General features: G+C 34.8%; 2 protein-coding genes across 4 annotated transcripts in view; one reads left to right on the plus strand and one right to left on the minus strand.

Annotated features, from left to right (window-relative positions):
• The window catches only part of LOC114339351 (cholinesterase 1), a 57,711-nt gene extending 36,977 nt beyond the window's left edge, over positions 1-20,734 (plus strand). For all 3 annotated transcript variants that reach the window (XM_028289986.2, XM_050651452.1, XM_050651453.1), the window contains exons 5-8: positions 1,721-1,898; positions 2,284-2,447; positions 14,907-15,039; positions 20,338-20,734. In XM_028289986.2, coding sequence (XP_028145787.2) covers positions 1,721-1,898; positions 2,284-2,447; positions 14,907-15,039; positions 20,338-20,654 — 792 coding nt within the window. In that variant the 3' untranslated portion in view covers positions 20,655-20,734. The remainder of the gene's footprint in view (positions 1-1,720; positions 1,899-2,283; positions 2,448-14,906; positions 15,040-20,337) is intronic.
• Positions 20,735-22,431: 1,697 nt separating this feature from the next.
• LOC114338981 (uncharacterized) overlaps positions 22,432-24,030 on the minus strand; it is a 61,532-nt gene continuing 59,933 nt past the window's right edge. The window contains exon 8 of the mRNA XM_050651455.1: positions 22,432-22,626. Within this exon, the coding sequence (XP_050507412.1) occupies positions 22,468-22,626 (159 nt within the window). The 3' untranslated portion in view covers positions 22,432-22,467. The remainder of the gene's footprint in view (positions 22,627-24,030) is intronic.

The raw sequence follows: 24,030 nt of genomic DNA on the forward strand, positions 1-24,030 counted from the left end.
GTTTATCTACACATGGTCTAGTTATACAATGATAGTACGTTCTTTAACAGTAAAATATTGCAAAACCTCTAAATTTTAAAGAACCGCTTAGATTGACATGAAATTTGGCATACACGTAGCTAACAAGTCAAAGAAAAAAAATTAATATTGTGCCGAGGTGTGCTTTTGTCCTGGGGGTGAGTTTCACTCCTTCTCGGGGGTGAAAAACTATACGTACAAAGTAAGTCCGGAAAAGGATAAATACACTAATTTTAAGTAACTTTTTTTCTATAAAGTTTTTTCATTAAGTCAATACTTTTCGAGTTATTTGCGAGTGAATATGTTCATTTTTCAACAAAATAACCACGCTTTTAGACGGTTTTTCGCAAATAATTCAAAAAGTAGGTATTTTGTCGAAAAAACATTCTTAGCAAAAATATAGCCTGTAAAAAATTGAAAAAAATAGTGTATTTATATTAGGTCACTATTAGAAGCAGAGTTATAGCTAATGAAAAAATAGGTTCATATTCGTCAAATTCCAAATGGAATACTTTAACGTGAAATAACCAAAAAATAAAGCACTTTTTGGGAAAAACGTATTACAACTTATTTAAACTGTTTAAAAAATTTCATTTTTGATTTGTAAAAAAAATTCTTGTTTTTGAGGTTCTGACAGTTTTAAGGTTTACCACTTCGATGTAGGCAGTTGAGTCTGACATTCAGCTGATGGATATAAACGGAGTACAAACTCCGAGTATGTTCTCATGAGTATGCGCATAAAATATAAGTTTATACTCTATTTCATATGAATAAAAATATATTGATGTGATGAGTTTCTACTCACCGTACGGAAGAGTATATACTACCACATGGAGTATGTACTCCAAAATTTGGAGTATTAAACTACATTCTCATTTTTATTCATACGATCCAATGTCTGGCTGGTCAATGTGTGAAGGTTAGCACATATCTTTACGAGTTTATGAATATCTGGTTTGCATAGAGGCATAGATTTTTACTATGTCACTTTGAATATTCTGTTTTGTTATTAATAACTAGAAAAAAATAAAAAATGAATAACCATTTTCAATTTCGTTGCAACACGAAACTACAGCCGCATCATTATTCCAGTTCAATCAGAGAGTGCAGCAAGCGCCTCTACCGGTTTCGAAACTTATTAGTGTCTCATCAGGAGGCACATATGCTGCTCTCTCTGACCCAACTAGGACAAACCCCGGCGTGCAGTCACGGATTACAACGAACGAAATGACAGGGATGCCCTAGCGGCAACTGCTATCAAAAAACTAAGTTTTCAATCTAATAGCACATAAAACAATATCCAAAAATGCTATTCTACATCCTACCAGACTAAAAACAATGGGAACCTTTTCTGGTAACATCTCAGAGGCTTCTACAATTTGCAAGCCATAACGGATGCTGAGACTAAGGAAGATGAGGGAATTTTAAAATTTATAATTCACGTCCCATCTGCTCGGCGCAGTAAAGTTCCAACTAGAATGGTTCCCTTCGTACTCCAATCGGAGTAAACATGTAAATCAAAAATGAATAACCATTTTCAGTTTCGTTGCAACACGAAACTACAGCCGGAAGCACCTCTACCGGTTTCGAAACTTATTAGTCTCCCATCAGGAGGCACATATGCTGCTCTCTCTAAAGTTTTTTAAGTAGAAAAAACTTTAAATTTACAATATAAAACTGTATCGATTTTTTATACTTTCAGAAAGTTGTAGCTTCAAATCCTCTACAAGGTTTAGTATTTACGCCAGTCAAAGAACCTAATCATTCAGGGGCAGTTATAACTGAAAATTCGCACCAACTTCTAAAGGAAGGGAAATTCCACCATGTGCCTATTTTGGCAGGTTACACATCATTGGAAGGATATTTTGACGAATTGCCACGTAAGTTTTATAATAATTTTATTGCTATATATGAGCATATAGACCTAGTTGGGTATCATGGATAGTCAGGTCAGGAAGGGATATAGTAAAATAGAGAAACAACCTATAGTTGTAAAATATCGCTTAAAACCAAAATTGTTGATGTGTTCCATTCGGTCTGTTTTTGAACATTTAATAAAAATAATAATTTTTTAATAAAACATATGTTAACTAATTTTTTTCCTCAATGATCGAATGTTCTATTCTATCTGTGTTAATCTTAATTCTTTCTAATTTCGCACTATTTCGCACCATTTCGCACTATTTCGCAATCTTTATCAAATGGCTAGTTGATACTTAGCTCCCCATATGAAAAATGTTTTTTAAATATGAATATTTATTTTAGTTTTACTGAAAGTATGGTTATTGAAATTTGATTCTAATCACGACCTATTGGTTCCTGATGATTTGAACGCTGATAAGTCTGATAAGGCAGCGCTGGGTAAGAAGATCAAAAAAGAATATTTTAGCATTTTTCCGATCGCTTTATCTAACACAAGACTTATGAGGGTAAGTAAAGTTATATTCATGTTCAAAAACTATATTAAAATGACCAGAACATATAAACTTATAATATAGAGTTACGTACGATATAATAATATATCGTTCTCAAAATTTGTATTTGGTAAATGATGATAGACAGATAACTCGACTATGTCATATACACAATGACATCTTTTTTTCTGTAAATATATTTGACACAAATCTACCAAAATTTAAGCGTGAAATCAAAGGGATATACACTAATGATTAAATGTTGTCACATTAGTACCTCACTCTTAATATTATCACATACTTATGTTGAATATTTTATTTTAAGTTTATGTTAACATCTATATATACTTTCAAAAACAAAACATCAAAAACCAACCAAATATGTGGGTAAATACTTGCTGTCTTGGTGAGCTCGCAATGCACGAATAGGTATACGCAGGTTATTTCTGTTCTTGATATAAATGCACTTTTTTTTCTTCTTTTTTTATTATTAAACGTTTTTTTTTTGGTTTTTTTTTATTTTTTGTATGTATACGTTTACACCTTATAACATTTATAATATTTAAGTTCTTTACGTTCTTTTTTTTCCTTTTTTTTGTCATTTGATTTCAATATAATCGTTGTAATAATGTATAGAAACATGTAATTAGGCTTTGCCTGTTTGTTTCTTAAATAAATAAATAAATAAATAAATAAATAAATTTTGAGCAAACGATATTCTACAAATAAGTTTAATATTAGACCCTTAGAACACAAGGGGTGTAAGTGATAAGTTTTGAGAAAACTTTGTTCAGAGTTCTAGACAAATTATTTAAAAATCTAGGTATATATATGTAGATACTACTTAGCATGTTTTCAATGACATGTCATTTTTGATCATGTTATTGTCAGCTTATGTAGAAAGTTTGAAGCCACCATGTTTTCTATGTATTTAGGAGTCTATCTTTGTATTTAACCCAATTTTCTAAAAATTGTCACTTACACCCCTTATGTTCTAGGGGCCTCATATGTCTTGCGTACCTAAAATTCTCAAAAATATATATGTCGTCTTGTTTTGACAGTTTTGACACAAAACAGGACTACTAATAGATACTGCTTCAATAGTTGTTCTCCGTTCTGACATTTCATATACACTGCACATTATCCAGGAGCTCGACCGTTTTTAACTTTTCAAAGTTTTCTCCATTTTTTTCTTTCTTTAGTTTTTTGTAATAGGTTTTCAAGTTGTAAAACTTATTGGCTTTCTAGTTGGATCGTTTAGTTGTCCTGAGTCCTGAGATTTTTTAACAACCTTCAAGATTTTTGTGGTCTAATACCCCCTAAGTAGTTGCTTACTTTTACTTATTTGTTATCCCAATATTAAATTTTTGTTTTAATTACTTCTTTTTTTGCCTCGCTGTTCAATCTTATAATATAACTTTTCCTGTTCTATTGATTCTTTGCTACCAAGCAGATATTATATTTCTCTTTTTTTCTTCTTCTTCCAGCTGTGCTATGGATCTTTAACCAGTACTTTGTACCACTATTATTTTTTATATTCTTGTATTTTTCTATCACTTTTAGGCTTTCACATGCCGCTTGATGTATTGCTTGTACGGTGTTTTATATAATGTCTTTAGTGTAATGTCGTAAAGTTCGCTTAGCTTTTGGCTCAACCTTAGCTTGTAGAGAAAGGTTAGGGAGGGATCTTCCAGGAGTCCTTATATTTTGGCGGCTTGTACTAGATATTTTGTGTTCCAGGTATATTTTCCGTATCGGCAACTATGTAGTATGGAAAATAGATTTTTGCTTTTAGTAGATGATGATCAGAGCTGTATCCGACTTCTCTGTATACCTTGGCGTCTTTAGTTTTTATTCTTGTTTATATTCTGTCTATTACTACTAATAATCATTTCAGTCTCCTCGTTCGTTGTACCCAGGCATATTTGTGGATCTCTTTATGTTAAAAAACATTCCGTATCTTTAAGATTTATTCCGCACAAGTTTCGATAAGTATTTTTCCGTTGTCATTACTTTCTGTCTCTCAGAACTTCCTCACTATCTCACTTCCTACTTCCCATGGCTCTCCCTATTCTGCCGTTTAGATCGCCCATTATAAACAGTTTTTTCTTTTCCCGGTCTCATCGAACAGAGTTGTTAACTCATTGTGGATAGTGGTTTTTGACTATCTGAAGCGTTGTCAATTATGCTCCAATAGGGCTTTTCATCGATTGTCATTTGTTTCGAGCTTCTGTCATGTGTCACATAATATTAATATATGTACGACATACGTTATTGGTATATACAATAATACAAAACAAAAACGTATGACGTAGATATATTAATATTATGTGACACATGACAGAAGCTCGAAACAAATGACAATCGATGAAAAGCCCTATTATCACCACTTTTTACCTTTAATTTCACATTCTACCTTTATTAGGTATTCGTTAGTATAGTCCCATTTTTATACAATAGCTAAATTTTTTATTAATGAGAATATAATACATATTTCGGACATCTTGGTTATTAGTGCACCCTATGTAACGCACAGCTGAATCTTATGTTTGTGAGTCAGTGTTGCCATGCCATTTCTTTCATAATTTCAATCAATGTTAAATGTACCTATAAGAATAATAGAATAAGAACGTTTACTTCTCCGTCATTGTACTAGGTAGAATGACAAATAAGGTGTCAAATGAAAGCTTATAATCCAGGGATAGTACTAAAGATGAGAAATTAGACCTCGATTGGTAATTTGATGGTGTATACACGTGTATAAAATCGCTCCTGCTATTTAGTAAATTTAAGTGGTACAAAAATGATAAAAACAAGTGAGTTCTTCAACAACTAATCCACAAAAGTGCACGGACATCTTCATCTAAAAAGTGAGTTAAAAATATTAGATAAATACACCTAAATTGCAGAAAATCCTTAAATAGAAGCGAATAAAGACTAAAATCCAGTAAAGTAGCTGAAGTCACTTTTTGTCGTATATTCTTGCTAGACATCAATTCCACCAAAATTAATAGACGAGTCACTGCGGTAAATAATGGTAGACGTTAATAACGAAGCTACAAATATATCTCAACTTACCGTTTCAGACCTGACCAATCTTATACATAACGCGATTAAAGAAGTTACTAGTAAACAAACACTTGAAATTAAAAATGAAATTGCTGCTAGTTTGGACAACATTTCGCAAATAATAGAACAAAATAAAAAAGTAATTGAACTTGAAAATAAAGTTTGCTTTCTAGATAGAAAGATAAGAAAAAATAATGTGGTTATATTTGGCTTCAAAATCACAGATAAGAATAATTTACTGTCAGAAGTTCTTGCAAAATTAAATTCCCTTTTAGAGATAAATCTCAAAGCAGAAGACATCAACAACGTCTATCAAACACAAAGAGATCCTCAAAAGTCTCCTGTATTTCTCGAGTTTGTCTCCTTTTTAAGAAAGCAAGATCTGTATAAAAATATTGTAAAATTAAAAGGAACAGGTATATCAATAGTAAATGATGCATCCGTTGAGGACCGGGTAATACAAAAAAAACTCTCAAAACATTTAAAGTTAGCCAGAGAACAGAACCTGCGAGCTAAGATAAGAGGTTATAAATTAGAAATAGAGGACCAGATATACACAGTAGATGATTTGGAAGACCTAGAACAACAAGTAGACTCGCCGTCTTCAGATGAAAGTGATACATGTAGCACTAAATCCAACCAAAATATTACTGTTCATAAACATACTGAGGCCGGCACTTCGATCCAACAGAGTGAGAAGCCAGTGTTCAAGAAACGGAAGCGAGGAAAAATTAACTACAGCCCTAAAACGAGAAATCAGAAACAAACTGCGAACGCTAGAAAATAAAGGCTCCTTTATTTCTTTTTGGTGGAATGAACTCTAATTTTGTTTCTTAGATTTTTATGCTAGATTATACTAATGTATTTTTCTTCTTTTGTATTCTGGTGATTAGGGAATTTATTTATTTTTATAATTAAACGAGTTTTATGTCGTTCATATCAATATTTGTAACTATGCGTCAATATAACAACTAAAAATTATATGAATGCTTATATAGACAACATTAACTAAAAAAAAAACAATATTTTAAAATTGTACATTTATTTTCAATTCTTTTCAGCTTAGTATATCTGTAAATTTTTTTTTTAATTTTCATAATACGTTTTTTCAACACGCTTAAATTTGGGTATTATTTAGTTTGAATATATTTTGATAGATTTTGTACTTATTTAATAAAATGAATGAGCCATTATCTGTTTGTCATATAAATGCAAGATCTATCTTGGCTAACTTTATTGCTTTTAAAGATGCTGTGTTTAGTAAATTTGACTTAATTACAGTATCGGAGTCCTGGCTAAAACCAAATATTGTAAATAGAGTAGTCGATTTACCGGGATAAAAAATTTTCAGACGGGATAGATCTTTGAGAATAGGTGGAGGTACTGCTGTATATATTAAAAATAGTTTAAAGCCTAAACCTATTACTAATCTGGACAATATTACTTCCGAACAGTTATGGATTTCGTTTTGTTATAATAATAAAACTTACGCTTTGGGTTCACTTTACAGGCCTAATGATTTTTCTTATCACGATTTCGCTAACGATCTTGACTTATGTTTAGGTACATTATCGCCATCGTATGACTATATTGTTTTTGCTGGGGATCTTAATATTAATTTTTTAGAACCGAGTAGCCTACAATGTAGAACTCTACAGTCAATTTTTGACACTTACAGCCTTACTCAAGTTGTTGACCAACCAACAAGTGGTCCAAAACTACTCGATATTATATTATGTACGGAAGCTTTAAAAATCAGTAATGTAAAAGTTACTAAGTGTCCTTTAGTATCAGATCACTCCATGCCATCTTGTTACTTTGGATCACCGGGTATAAAAAAATTTAAACCTTTTGAATTCACTTTTCGTGACTTTAGAAATTTTGAACCGCATTATTTTCATCGAGATCTAGCAGCTTCCGACCTTCAACAAATTTATCTACTTAATGATATTGAAAGTAAAATCAACGTATTAAATTCCACTATTCTAAATTTATTTCAAATTCATGCACCTCTTCGTCAAATTAAAATTACAAGACAAAAGGCTCCATGGTTAACAGACACATTAAGGTATATGATGAAATTAAGGGATAAAGCATTATTAAAATTTAAAAAATCAAAAAATGAGAATCATTGGAATTTTTACAAATCAATTCGTAATGAAGTTAATCATGCAATTAAACGCGAAAAGAAGGCGTATTTTGAATTCCAGTTACGGCGAGGAAAAAATATGTGGAAAGAAATGAAGAAGCATAACATCATTAGTAATAAAAAATCGTCGTCATTTATTCCTGATCATTTGCAAGATCCGGATTCTATAAATAATTATTTCGTTCATGGTATTGGTGGTCAAGACATTCCTGATGCTGACGTTTTAAACCACTATTCTTCTTCTAAATTTCCTGGTGTTGATAATTTTAGTTTTACAGTAATTGATGAGTTAAAGGTATATGAAAAAATACTTTCAATAAAATCAAACGCTTCTGGACATGATAACATTAATATCACTATGATTCTTTATTGTTGCCCCTACATTTTACCATTTATTACTCACATATTTAATTTTTGTCTACAAAAATCTATTTTCCCTTCTGTTTGGAAAGAGTCGAAAGTCATACCTCTTCCAAAAACTGATAGTCCTGTTGACTACAATGAGCTGCGTCCCATAAGCATTCTATGTACCTTTTCTAAAATCCTAGAAAAAGTGATGGATGAACAAATTAGGCAACACATTACCAAATTTCACCTCCTACCAGAACATCAGTCAGGTTTCCGTCCTGGATATAGCTGCACTACCGCACTTCTTAAAGTTTTAGATGACATTTACTCTTATATTGACTCCAACAACCTGTGCATACTAGTTTTATTAGATTACTCGAAGGCATTTGATAAAATTAACCACCCTCTACTTCTCTCACTATGTAATTTTATGTCTTTTAATAAACAAGGGCAAAAAATGTTGAAGTCATATTTAGATCAAAGATCTCAAAGCGTGTTTTTAAATAAAAGGTCGTCAAATAAAATATACCTATCACGAGGAGTTCCACAAGGTTCTATATTGGGACCTTTGTTGTTTTCGATATACACCTCCCAGTTCTCAAGTTATTTAAATTATATGAAATCTCACTATTATGCAGATGACACACAATTGTACTTAGAGTTTAAAGAATCAGAAGTTTAAAATGCTTGTTCTAAAATTAATAAAGAACTAAAATCTATTTCAGACATTTCAAACAAATTCTGCTTAAGCATAAATCCCTCAAAATCCAAAGCCATGCTGTTTGGACGTAGAATAGAGAAAAATCGAGTAAATAATAAAATACATTTAAAAATCAATAACGAAAATTTAATTCTATCTAATTGTGAAAAAAACCTGGGACTCATATTAGATGACTCCCTAACGTTCTCTAATCATATTTCATCAATAATTCAGAAAGCATTTTGTAATTTAAAACTTTTATTCTCACATAGACAAATGTTTAATAGAACCACTAAAATTATGCTCTGCAATAGTTTTGTGCTTTCACAGTTTAATTACTGTGATGTAATATATGGACCAGCATTAACACAACTAGATCAGAATCGTTTGCAACGAATTCAAAATATGTGTGTCCGTTTCATTTGTGGTATCAGACGTCGAAATCCAACTTCTAAGCATCTTGCAGATCTAGGATGGTTAAATGTTAGTAACAGGCGTATTCTTCACGGATCAGTATTATTTCATAAAATAATGCTAACCAAAAAGCCCTATTATTTATATAAAAAAGTTAAAAAAGGTCAGAAGTACATAATATTAATGTCAGATTCAAAAATAAACTTAATATACCGAAACATATAACCTCGTTATTTCGATCTTGCTTCTCTTACAATATTGCTAATCTGTACAATATGATCCCTGAAAATTTCAAAACTTTACCCATCTCTCAATTTAAATCCAACGTAAAAAAGTCTCTATTTAATAATAGCATAAAATTTAAAATTTAGATTATAAACAAGTAAATTTGGCTACATTCGTTTAAATGATTGCAAAGTTTATTCAATAAAAATTTATTCAATAAAAATAGATAATTAGTGTTATTATCATATACGATAAATTTATTTTAGCATGTAAATAAGGTCTTTAGGTTACACTAGAATAGTAATTATTTGTATTGCGGTTACGTGGAAGAGCGCTTCTTAGCTGGTGTTTCTAGGAACATCATCTAAGAGCGAACGTCGCCTTTTGCTTTATTATAATTATTACTGTTTGTCTAGTTTGTATTTTTTTTTTGAAAAAAAAGCAATAAAGTCATTATTATTATTATTATATCAGATTTAGCCATACGGCTCACACTCCCTCTAAGGGGAAAATTGACTCATCCCAGATACCTACGGTATCAAAAGGATTGAGCTCTGGTGGGACTCTTTCCGTGTTATCGAGTCCTAGGTGACTTGGAATGCAGGTGTATCTCCCAGAAATTTTCGTACGCATCTGGCCGTCGCGAGTAGTACAGCTTTCTGCATGGTCTTATAAAGATGTTCATTCAGACCCAGCTTTTTTATGCTTTCGAGGAGGGTCTTCGGAATGACTCCAGTAGTAGAAATAATAATCGGTATCGTCTGGGTACTTTGCATTCTCCATTGCCTTCGTATTTGAATTTCTAGATCTCTGTATTTGGCGATCTTTTCAGTAAATTTACTACGTAGATTATTGTTGTTAGGTATCGCCACATCAATTAGTGTTGTTTGTCTTGTTAATTTATTAACTAGTACGAGATCTGGTCTATTATGTGCCACTGTTTGGTCTGTGAGCACAGTGCGGTCCCAGTATAGCTTGTAGTTGCCATCCTCAAGCATACTCTCAGGGACGTATTGATAATACGGGAGATGGTCTGTTTGGAGAAGTCCCAGCTTGATAGCTATCTCTTGATGAAGGATTTTTGCTACTGCATCATGCCGTTCCTTGTATTCAGTTGCAGCAAATGCCTGGCAGCCCCCTGTAAGATGTTGGATGGTTTCTTGGGCTTGACATCCATATCGGCATCTGTCGTTTTGAACCTGAGGGTCTTTGATGATATATTTCAGGTAATTTTTGGTTGGTATAACCTGATCCTGAATGGCCAGTAATGAACCCTCCGTTTCAGGGAACATCTTTCCTGATGTCAACCAGTAGTTCGACGCTATATTGTCGACATAGTCTTGGCTGACCTCATTGGGATGTCGCCCGTGCAGAGGTTTACCCATCCAGGCGCGCACTTTTTCGTCCTTAGTAAGGTGGTTTATGCGCATTTCTGGTTCCCTCAGTTTGATCGGTGTTGTGTCATCTACTGCGCAGATAGCGCGATGTAGAGTAGATGTCTCAGCCTGCATCTGAAAATAAGTTCTTAAATTAGCAATTTGTTTATCTAATTGCTCACCTATATCCATAAGTCCTCTTCCTCCTAGATTCCGTGGTAATGTTGTTCTTTCTACTGCACTTTTAGGATGGTGTTTTTGTGCCTTTGTGAGGTGTGTTCGCACTTTTCGCTGAAGAACTTCTATATCTGTTTTTGTCCACTTAACAATACCAAATGAATAGCTAAGCGCGGAACATGCGTAGGTGTTTAGTGCCTTAAACAAATTTCTACTGTTAAGGTGTGAGCGAAGCAGCTGTTTTACCCTTCGTATAAACTCAGTAGTTATCTCTGTTTTCATTTGTTTATGGTCAATTTTCCGCGCCTGCTTTACTCCAAGATATTTGTACATATCGTTTTCACCCATGGCCTCGATGTTCTGGTCATTTTGCATATCGAATCCTCCGGGCTGTTTTTTTCCTCTGACTATATTTAAAATACGGCACTTGTCTAGTCCGAAGTGCATACTAATATCATTAGAAAAAGTTTCTACAGTTTTTAGCATCTCGTCGAGTTGGTTTCGAGTGGAAGCCATTAATTTCAAATCATCCATGTACAATAAATGATTAAGCTTCGCCACCACATTGTTGTTATTTTTGATGCTAAAACCTGCATCTGTGGAGTTCAATAGCTGAGATAGTGGGTTCATAGCTAGACAGAACCACAGAGGACTCAACGAATCTCCTTGAAACAGGCCCCGGCTGATTGCGATATTTTCAGTTTCGATGTTACTTTCACCAGGTATTTGAAGGTGAATTCTAGTCTTCCACTCTGTCATTATATGTTGTAAAAAGGTCACTATATTATCATCGACTTTATATAGTCTCAATATATCTATAAGCCATTCATGTGGCACTGAATCAAAGGCCTTCTTGTAATCAATAAAAGCAGTAAATAGGTTCCTCTTTTTGGAATATGCTTGATTAGAAATGACTGAGTCGATGATAAGTTGTTCTTTGCAGCCCATGGAACCCTTAGCGCATCCTTTCTGTTGAGGCTCTATGATATTGTTCAGCGCACAGTGTTGGTAGATACGCCGGGCTACACAGGATGTGACCAATTTATACAAAGTTGGAAGGCAAGTAATTGGGCGGTATTTTGCTGGATCTTGGGTGTTATTTTGATCCTTCGGTATTAAATAAGTGGCTCCCTGAGTTAGGAATGATGGTATATCCTGCGGATTAGAAACAACATAATTAATTAGTGTTGATAAGCATTCATGAGCACTCCAAAACTTCTTGAGCCAAAAGTTTTGAACTCCGTCTGGTCCAGGAGATTTCCAGTTATGAAGCTCTTTGATGATATTTGAGACTTCTTCAGTGGTGAAGGGTTCGTAGAGAGTAGTAGTGTAGTGTTGGCAGTTCTGTGCCGTATCTTCTATCCATCCAGCATTGTTGTTAAAAGCAGCTGGTGTGGAAAGTTGATTTCCCCAAAACTCATGAATTTCTTCTTGGCTTGGATAAGACTTATCGAGATTTTCTACGGTGGAATTGAGTTTTCGATAGAACGCCTTCTCAGCAGTCTCAAAAAGGGCATTGTCGGATTTTCGGTTGTTACTCACTTTGTACCTTCTTAGTCGTCCTGAATAAACTGAGAGTCTTTGTTTTAACGTATCCAGGCACTGTTGGGCTGTGTTGTTTTCTGGATCGTATCTTGAATGTCTTGTAGTATTCCGTATTATTTCTTCAGCTCTCCTGATGACTCTTGTACTTCTTACACCTCGTATATATTCTGTGACTCGACCAATATCCCTACGCAGCAATTCAATCTTTCCGAGCAGTCTTTTTTCCCAGGGTGCAATTCTGCTACCAGTCCTTCCGTTATTAGAACCCCGTCGTGTTCTGATCTTAATGCCCATTACATTAGCAATTGCTGTTGCTGCACAGTAGATTAGCATGTGCAGATACTCTAATGTGTGGGCTTCTACGACATAATTGGGTAGGACTTCAGTGTTCACAATTTGTAACAGCACACCTAGTCTCTTACAAGAGTTTATTCGTGGTAGCGGTGGTCTGCTAAGTGGGTTTGTTCCATTAAACTCTTGTACAGCACGTGCCATTTCGCTTACTAGTTTATCATGTAGCTCGTTGTTTTCCTGCTCTGTATTGTCAGGTTGAGTTTCTTGTATGGCAAGCTCAGGAATCTGCTCATGCACTTCATTGGGGACTTGATCTTCAATTACAACATCGTTATGAATCTCCCGTTCGACTTCGCTTCTGATGATATTGCGTCTAGTCTCTGGGATAAGGTTGTTTCTTATAATTACCCGGTATTGGTCTGATACTCGTTGCTCCGATACTTGAATATCTGGGTACGTCCTGCAAAATTCGGCATACAGCTGTTGTCGGTAGCCGATTGTTTCTTGACCGAGGTTTGTCACCTTGTAGTAGAAGCGCAAAATGTTCTCATTGATGGACACAGTCCATTTCATGCGCTGCCTCGGTCGTCCCGCTTGAGTGAGCGCCGGCTGATGATCCAGCGCAGCACCTTCGGCGGGTGGAGCTCTTGTTGTTGTTTGGCTCGCTTGTGGTTGTGGTTGTGGTTGGGCTGTAGCTGATTGTATGACAGGGGCCCGCCTCCTCAACACCCTGCCACCGACGTCCCGCATGCTGTCACGTCCAGCGCCGGCTCCAGACGTGCCCTGGCGATCCCCAGGCAGCGATCCTAAACATAAATTATGATTCTCCATTCTCATGGGTGTGCATTTTATACCTACTGCCAGGTGCCAGTTTTTGTTCCACGGCAAGTATCCCTGCTACTCTCTGGGTATTGGCGCTACGAATACCCAGAAAGCATCCCCCATTCGCAGGGGGCCGCGCCTGATAGAAGAACTGACAAAAAACTCCCACAGGTTATTATTATTTTCCAGATTTAGCCATACGGCTCACACTCCCTCTAAGGGGAAAATTGACTCATCCCAGATACCTACGGTATCAAAAGGTATCAAAATTATTATTATTATTATTATCCTGTGGGAGTTTTTTGTCAGTCCTTCTATCAGGCGCGGCCCCCTGCGAATGGGGGATGCTTTCTGGGTATTCGTAGCGCCAATACCCAGAGAGTAGCAGGAATACTTGCCGTGGAACAAAAACTGACACCTGGCAGTAGGTATAAAATGCACACCCATGAGAATGGAGAATAATAATTTGTGTTTAGGATAATTAGTAATTAGGTTATTATTATTATTATTATTATTATTATTGTCTGTCCCTCAAAAAATAAGCGTTATATTGGGGATTTCTAATGTCGAAATTAAAAGTTCCACTATTTTTTTTTTCTATAAAACATTTTGATCTAAAACTTACCAGAAAACTTCTTTGTATTCTTTTCTTTCAAATAAACGTGATTAAGAAGCTAAATTTTAAACTTCGTCACACAACTTTTGCGATTAAACTTTACAATGCACAAATCCGCACATTTTTCTTTGAAAAACTCATAACCTTTATCATGATAAGAATAAAAACTTAAAGCAGGTACCTTTGTCTTCAGAACTGTTAGAGCTATATGCTGCAAAAATTTCAGAAAAAAATAATAAAGTGGAACAGATTTGTAGCGAGATAAGCGCAAAAAACGTGGTTTCATTTTTTTTTTAATTTTCAGGTTAAAATTGCGATTTTGACAATGTTCCCCCACATAAAATTCAAAATAAACCTCATTTTCGTTTTCAGCACCCTCGAAAATATAAAGTATGAATAAAATTAGCCATTCACCCCTCCGTGGTCAATATCTCGAAAACTAAGCGCTTTTTTGAGGGTGTCCCGCTCGTGTATAATATCACAAAAAATTGTAACGTGATAGTATGAAAAAATCGGAGGACACGGCAACGGTGTTACAAGTGATGATCGGATCCAATGCCAAAATCTACATAGACATATTAGGGTGCACTAATATCTAAGATGTCCCATATTTCTTCGCTTTTATAAAACTATTAATGTAATTAATTTTCTAAGGTAGATTGATAATTATTGATAAATCATATTAATTTATAATTATAAACGTTTTTTTATAAAATTTTTTTATTACTCTTTTTTTTAGTATATTTCTGACTCGCAATTCGAAAGACCAATCCAAGAGGCCATTAGGCTTTACTCAGCTTACACCAATGTGTATGCTTATCACTTCGGATATGAAGGAGCTCTATGGGGCCGAACCGATAGATCAACAAGCGGTAAGTATAGTTGACTCGATCGAAAACCTATTTAAAATCAATAAAAAGAATCATCGTGCCTCTAGTGTACCTATTTGTAACTTTCAACCTGTTTTTCTCGTAGTGTGAAGATCTGATCGACAGTACTTATGCTTTTTCTGAACTGAACTGATATTTTCCTATGTCTTTCTCAACTTTTGTTGTTAAACTATTCTTAATATGCATCATCATCATAGTCATTAACATCTTAGTAGATGTGTTGTGGTTCATAATTGGGCTTCAGCAGCTCGGACAGTTTGATTGATAATATTTCTCCACTGGTCGCGGTCATCAGTTACATGTATTGCCTCAGTATACTGTTTGTTGAGAAGCTTTTTAGTAATGTCCGCCCATCGCTGTGGAGATCTTCCCCGTTGGCGTTGAGTCTGAGGCCTTCCTTGGACCACCAACCGCTCCATTTTGTGATCACTTCGATGGATATGACCAAAGAACTTTAAAATTCTAGAGTAAACGGTACTGGAGAGACGCTGATCCGGTTCAATTTCATCCAGAACCGAAATATTTGTACGGCGAGCCGTCCATGGAATTCGAAGCAGGCGTCTCCATGTCCACATTTCAAAAGCGTCTATACGTCGTCTATCTGATTCTTTGACTGTCCATGTCTCGCATGCATAGTAAAATATGGAAAAGACCAGAGTTGAAACGAGTCTCTTTTTGTTTGTCATAGTAATGTGACGATCACGCCAGACCCCGTTTAGTTCACTCATTGCATAGCCAATATTTCATACTTAATATTGCACTTAATATGCATAGCCAATATTTTATACGCTATATTAAGCAGTCCTATGCCTCGGTAATTCTGACATTCAGCATTATTCCCTTTTTTGTGTATAGGACGTAGTACTGCTTCTGTCCCTTCCTAAGGTAGTACTTCTTGTTCCCATATATTTTTAATTACCTTCTGGATTTTATCTGCTAACTGATGCCCTCCAAAATTCATTTCAGCCGTTAGGCAGTCGCTTCTTGGACTCTTGTTTATTTTTAAATTCCCTACAAAATGCTGAATATCGCTTATAGTTGTAGCGTATTCTTCGTTTTGTTGGTTTTTTGTTTTATGTGCTAGATCCATTGCTGTTCAGCTTCATTTAGAAGCTTATCAAAGTACTTCTTCAAGCGTTCTAATATTTCTGGTTCTCCCATAATTATTTCTCCATCCTTAACTTTATAATGTACAATTTTCGTCTGGTGCCCTCTTTCATTTCAATTTTCGTTTTTCATTATTTCATTTCAATTCTTGATTTATTCTATTAACTAAAAATTTACAATTTCAAGATACTACCGATATTATCATCATGCGCAGGTAATAACAATGTCCAACTTATTAAAAAGCCAGCATAATACCCTTGTTTCTACAGTCAAGCTAACCAGCTGACATTAAACAAATTTCAAATACTATCCTGACATTACTGACAAACCGTTTTTTAGGCACAGACGTTTTAGTCCGTTCGCTGACGGCAAAATATTGCAAAACCTCTGAATTTTAAAGAACCGCATGGATTGTCATGAAATTCGGCATACCCACACATAGCTAACGAGTCAAAGAAAAAACGTGATATTCTGCCGATGTGTGCTTTTACTCTGGGGGTGAGTTTCACCTCTTCTCGGGGGTGAAAAAATATACGTCCAAAATAAGTCCAGAAGTGGATAAACTGACTAATTTTAAGCAACTTTTGTTCTATAGAGTTTTTTCACCAAGTTAATACTTTTCGAGTTATTTGCGAGTGAATATGTTTATTTTTTCAACCACGTTTTTAAACGGTTTTTCGTAAATAACTCAAAAGTAAGTACTTTGTCGAAAAAATAGTACATTATTTACCGGGTAGGAAAAGCTTAACATTCCTGGACGACTGTGAAGATTGCTAAGTCGAAGCGCAAGCCGAGACTTAGCAACACAGAGCCCAGGAATGTGGCTTTTCCTACGAGGTAAACATACTATTTTTCCGCAAATCGTTTAAAATTCGACAGATATTGATTGATTTAAAAAAAACGCTATAATTTTATTCCCAAATAAATGGTGCTTTGAAATTCCTAATAAAATTACTTGGGTTACTATGGAAACGTATTGAGGTTGAATTGTCAAACTTGACGCTTATAAATTTAATTGCTGGTGTTCTCGAAAGTAAAATGATAAGTGATGATGAAATTACCATTCCTGGGACTCCTCCAGAGCTGGTTGAGGCAGTGAATACTGCTTCACTAGAATTATTGCCAAAGAAATCAAGAGAAAAGTACGAAAATGCATACAGACGTTTTATGGATTATCGCATGAGTAAAAATACGAGTTCTTTCTCAGAAAATGTTGTAATGGCATACTTCCTAGACCTTTGTTTAAAGATGAAATCTTCAACATTATGGGCCAATTATTCAATGCTGAAGTCAACCCTTGCACTTAAACACAATGTAGATATATCTACATACTCAAAACTTCGTTCTTTATTGAAACGGCAAGCTCAAGGTTATAGGGCAAAGAAATCTAAGATTTTAACGAAGGAAGAAATTGAAAAATTTATCCAGGAAGCTCCAGATAAAGAAAATTTAATGATTAAGGTAATTTACAAGGTTTTAATAGCAATGTGGTTTCTATCATTTATGTAGAACACTAACAACTGTACGGAAATATCATTTCCTTACAGTAAGGAAATGACATTTCCTTACAGTAAGGAAGTCCTGACTTTTTCTTCAAGAAATTTTGACAGGAATGTCAAAATTTCCTGGCGATTTGCGGAAAACATTCTTACCAAAAATATAGCCTGTAAAAAATGAAAAAAATGGTGAGTATGTATAAAAAAGTATATACGTAAATTTTAACGTGAAATATCCAAAAAATGAAGCACTTTTTGGGGAAAACTCATTACAACTTTTTCAATGTGTTTAAAAATTGCTTAATTTTTGTGTTGTAAAAAAAATTTCTAGCATCAAAAGTAAGTAAAAAAAATTTCTAGCATCAAAAGTAAGCAAATTACGGTCAAAATAAAGTTGGTCCGAAGTATCGGTTCGAAATCCTTATATTTGAAAGAGATGTAATTGAAAGGGCTTGACCGAGTCACTAATCACGAGTGTGTGAAAAGTTAAACACACTAAATCTTAACCAATTTTTGTCTTATAGAAAAACAGAAAAATCCAAAATATTCAGAGAAGCAAAGCCGACTTTTTTTACTTTTTGCGATTTTTGATATCACTAATAGTTTTTAAGTTATTTTGAAAAAAAGCATTTTTTCAAAATTAAATTTTTTTAAAATTCTATTTTAAAACAAAATTTTTCAAAAGTAAGCACTTTGAACCGTTGACACTTACAGATAATATAAACTCAACATAAGTACAGCAACTTATGAAACGATAATGATTAATTTCATTTAATATCTATGTTACAGTGAAAGTTGACGTTTCAGGGAAGGTTAACCTTTACTAGTCACGGTCGACTCTCGCTGGGCATCTTAGTGAAAGTTGAATTCTGAAATAACAAGATCAACTTTCACTAGTGAAGGTTGACCATTCTTAGTGAACGTCAACCTCCCCTACAGCAGTCTAGGGAAAGTTACACAGACGTACAAACAAGATCAACATCCACTAGTGAAGGTTGACAATTCCTATAGTGAATGACAACCTCCTCTACAACAGTCTAGGGAAAGTTAGAGAGAAATAAAAGACTAATCTTAAATCACGTATACTTTTATAACAAAAGTAAATTTAGAATTTGAAAGATGAACAAATAAGAACAAAATAAAACGTGAAACTATAGTCTACAATTTAAAGACTATAATAGAGACGAAAATACTATAGTCAACAATAATAAAATTATTTGTTGCAACATGATAATGCTTTATGGCATTTGGAATTGCATAAAACATTGTTTTTTATGCAGTAACACTTCTTTGTTTGGCACTTCTTGTTGGCTGGGCGGGAATGTAATATGCACAATGCTGCAGACACCAGACATCACTGGCACCAGGTCAAGGTCGTTCGCCCGCCGTGCACATCCGCCAGATGTTCAACATTCCCTAGGCTGATTCCGTGAAGGTTCACCTTCCCTAGTGAAAGCTGATATATATTTTCTACTATCAACATTCACTGGTCATTTCAGTGAAGGTCGACAATCACTAGCGACGGTACACCTTGACTAATATTCAGCTTTCACTGTAACATCTATACTAATTAGGGGGTGATTTTTTCGATTTTTTTTGTGAAAACAGAAGGGACCAACTTTATTTTGAGCGTAACTTGCTTCCATTTGATAGTAGAAACTTAAAGAAACAGAAATAAAACCCTCAGAAGAGGTGACATTTACCCCCTGGACAAAAGAACACATCGGCACAATATCACTTTTTTTCTTTGACATGTTAGCTATGTGTATGCCAAATTTCATGTCAATCCAAACGGATCTTTAAAATTTGGAGCAAAAACCGTGATTCAATGTACTACAGGTAAATCGTATCTTTGTAAGCTAATACTATGGTAGCAAAAAGCTCACTATGCTGATCTATGTGTTTGTAGATATATTATCTGTGTATTTGTAATAGGTCTGGATCCCGCGTATGAAAAAAAAGTTGATTAATAGCAAGCTGAAAATTTGTTAATAGCTTAAGGGTGTCGGATAAACTTTGATATATGGGAACACTTGAACAGGGGCAGTTTTAATTGTGGAACAGGTTAAAAATTTGGAACGGTCACACCACGAAAACTGCACATTTATTTTGTCCGACAGAACAGACTTAAACTCTCCGAACAGAGATTAAACTCTCATGCAAAAATCAGACTGCTATTTATCACCTGTCATCATTCCTGGCATTTGACATATTCTACATGTTCCACTCATTAAAACACCCATTTGGTGATAAATAGCAGTCTGATTTTTGCATGAGAGTTTAATCTCTGTTCGGAGAGTTTAAGTCTGTTCTGTCGGACAAAATACTTGTGCCGTTTTCGTGGTCTGACCGTTCCAGATTTTTAACCTGTTCCACAATTAAAACTTCCCCTGTTCCAGTGTTCCCATATATCTAAGTTTGTCCGACTAGACACCCTTAAGCTATTAAAAAATTTTCAGCTTGCTGTTAATCAACTTTTTTTTCATACGCGGGATCCAGACCTATAACGCTGGGTGAGAACCTTGAAATCACAATAACAAGTAGGCATTAAAAAAAATTTGTGTCTATAGATTAGTAAAGCGTTGCTTTTTCTGAAGCATAAACTGCCCCATATAAATCAAAGCTACAAAACACTTTCCTGAACGATTTGTTTTGCATACATTTTATTGTTTTGTAGGTGTTGGCCATACCGAAGATCTGGGCTATCTTTTTGACTTCGGTCACCAAGGCAGTAAAGCAGATTATCTAACACGTTCACGCACAGTTAAACTCTGGACCAACTTTATCAAACACGGCAATCCCACTCCCTCAGAAGATTCCTTGCTACAAAGTGTAATCTGGCCGGCCAATTCCAAAGTTAGCACAGCTGCTAAACTCAAGTACCTGGAGATCAACAAAAGTTTACAGGTTGTTGGACTTCCTAACTCAGCAAAAATAAACTTTTGGAACAATATTTACGAAGACTATGGATATCCCCCGTACTCAACTTATTAATATCTAAGCATTTGTAAACGTACAGATACTATACAAAAATAAATCTGGTTAAAATAAAAATATGATTTATGTTTTGTCAATTCAGAATATTTTATTTATTAAGTCACGCTCTTTAGCATTCCAAACAACATATAAGGTGGTAATTTGTTGGCTGCGATGAAAATGGCTCCTATTGCCTTGGTGAGGCCTTCTCCAGTGACAAGATCACTTTAACTTTAACCGTTTCTCAGGTGAGCTAACCAGATTCTTTTAAAGTCTCCTATTGGAATGGTATTTATTAGAGATGAAAGTAATGGGTTACTGTGTGATTCCAGTCCTTCATCGTGCTTCGTGCTATATTTAGTGATTACATCCTATATGAACGATCCTTCATGAAGCGTTAGGTTAGGATTTTATTTTCTAGGGTCATTTTCGATTTCCTACCAACTAGCCAGTTTAGATTTTTCACTCATGTTTTACTCAATTTGTTTCCGCTTCCACCAAATACCTATTCCTAGGTGCCTATTTGGTGCTAGAGGATTGAGGAAGTTGGCTATTGTTAAGTGAAACTGGGGGATACTGGTCTCTTTTCAATTTAAAAGTCACTTGGACTGATTGTGTTCATTCATTTTAATTCAATCCTTGTTTGACCACGTCTACATTTCATTCAATTGTATAATACTTGTAGAATGTGCTATAATGCTATAATTGGATTTTCGTCGGCTGCAAGGATGACTAGATCTACTGTGTATAGCACGTATAATATTGGTCCAAGAACGCTGCCCTGTGGTACACCAGATTTTATAGGAAAATTATTGGAATTACTTTCATTCACTCTTGTTCGGAATTCTCTCTCACTCAGATAGAATTGTAATAGTTTCAGCTAGGTGATGGGAAGATATTTCTTGCTTTTAAAAATCTGACCACAGAGTGTCACAGCTGAAACGATGTAACTGAAGAAATAGAACACAAAATTAAATCAGAAAATCGTCGTCTATTTGCACTGGATTAGCTCATAAAATCAAAAAATCTTACAAGAAGTTCAAAGATCAAAATCTATAAATCCACCGCCAGACCTGTACTAACATATGGATGCGAAACGTGGACCATGACCAAAGCAAACGAAGAAAAGCTCAGAAGTTTTGAACGAAAAATACTTTGAACGAAAAATTTTCGGACCTCACCACGACATCACCACAAACCAGTATAGAATCAGAACCAATATCGAATTAAAAGCACTCTATAATGACGCAGATATTGTCCAAGAAATTAAATCACAGTGACTAAGATGGGCAGGCCACGTGCACAGACTTCATAACGAGAGACTTGTAAGACTGGTATCGGAGGAGATCCCTACTGGCAAAAGACCACTCGGACGTCCCAGAATGCGATGGAAAGATAACATCCAAGCCCCAAGCAGTTCTCCGGAAAATGAACATTCCATTTGACCCTAGGTTGATGGAAGACCGGATAAATTGGAAAAAAGTTGTACGGTCAGCCAAGACTTTCCCAGGTTTGTAGCGCTACGTGATGATGATATACAGTCAAATAAAATTGGACTTTACAGATCTTATTTATGAATTTTATTACATTACTGACAAATAACTTTCAAGTTTATGTACAAATTAGGTTATGTATATATATTAGGTTATGTTATATTTGTTATGAATTTCATATGGCGCATTAACTTACCACCCAAAAGAAGGAAGGCTTGCTTTAGCTACTTTAGTACTATAAGATCTGGTTGCTAATGACTCGTTTTAATAACTAAAGAGTTAAGCAATAAAAGAAACTACAATTACAAGTTATACATAATATTTTATTTCTTTCTTAATTAAGTGGTATGCGGTGTCCAAGCTATAACTTCCAATAATCTATCTTTGTGTACTTTGATATTGGGATCAAAACCAACCTGAATTTTTTCAACTTCGTGAATATACTCTATATTTATTAGCTTTCTTATAGCTGGATGCTCACAAATATTAGTCAATGCCTAAAAATTGATAAAACTTAAAAGGTTAAACAAGACATGATAAAACCTCATCAATATCACTGAAATTACAAAAATTAATAACTATCATGAATACTTATAGCTATAAACTACCACCAAGACGTTTGTATACCTCAACGCACTAACCAGGATGATCCTAAGGGGGGGGGTTACAACTACTGTAGGGTCTCTGGGAGGTATGAAGTAGTAATGGTGTTAAGCTTCTAGAGCTCAAAGTACACCCCAATGGGGGGTTATAAGCCCCAAACCCCCCTGGTTACGCCACTGGTATACCTAGATCTCTCCACAAGATCAACCAGAAAAAGTAATACGGAATCAAATTGATAACATAATGGTAAACAAGATATTCCTTAATAAATGTGTATCAGTTATGAGTTACCCCGGTGCTGACGTATCGTCAGGTCATGTTCCTATTAATTGTTGATAATTTTAGGTTGAGATAAAAAAAAGTTGCAAAAAAGGATAGTAACTAAAAGGGCTTCAAATCGTATTGGAAGGTAAAGTACAGTAATGGCCGAAAGACCTGAGAAGATGGTTTGACCGCTCATCCGCAGAAATTTTTCGTGGAGCAGTTTCCAAAGCTACGGTTGTCATTTGGAAAAAATTTGGAATGTTGTCCAACCTTCGAAAGGAGACGGCGCAATAAGAAGAAGAACTAAAAGTGCGATATGAGAAAACTAAAAGATAAAAAAACAGAAGAGGCAGTCGCGCAGATTCTTTTAGAGAAGCTAAGTAAAATAGAGCAAACATATAATGCCGAAGAATCACTCAAAATATATGTGAAACCTTTAACAAGGCCGGAGAAGAACATTTATAGAACAGAAAGTGAAGAGAAAAAGTTGGATGAATATCAATTTACTACATCTACTTATGGAAGAAAGAAGTAAATCAAATAACAACAAAATAATGTACAACAATATTTAGAGATAAATACGAAGATATGAAATACGAAAGACCAAAGAAGATTAGTTAAAATCACGGTGTGAAAAGATAGAGTTGTTAGAAAAAAACACGATACGTTTAATACGCATAAAAAGGTGAAACAAGTGGCTGGTCTTCAGAAATCCAACACAGCTAGCAAACTGCAAGATCAGCAGGGCAACATCATCACAGATCAAAATCAAAAAATTTACATATGGACCAAATACATACAAGAACTCTTTGATAAGACTAGATCCGAACAATCTCCATCCTTCATATGTAACGACGACTTACCAATCACATCACATGAATTGGAAAAAGCAATATCACAACTAAAAGATGGCAAAACTCCTGGACCTGACAATGCATATGCTGAACTCATAAAACTTTTTGACTTATTAGTTTATTATCCAATTATATTATTATCCAATCTTTACTGGAATCAAACATCATCTATCCGGACAG

The sequence above is a fragment of the Diabrotica virgifera genome, chromosome 5, assembly GCF_917563875.1.
Source record: "Diabrotica virgifera virgifera chromosome 5, PGI_DIABVI_V3a".
In the NCBI taxonomy this organism is placed as follows: Eukaryota; Metazoa; Arthropoda; class Insecta; order Coleoptera; family Chrysomelidae; genus Diabrotica; species Diabrotica virgifera.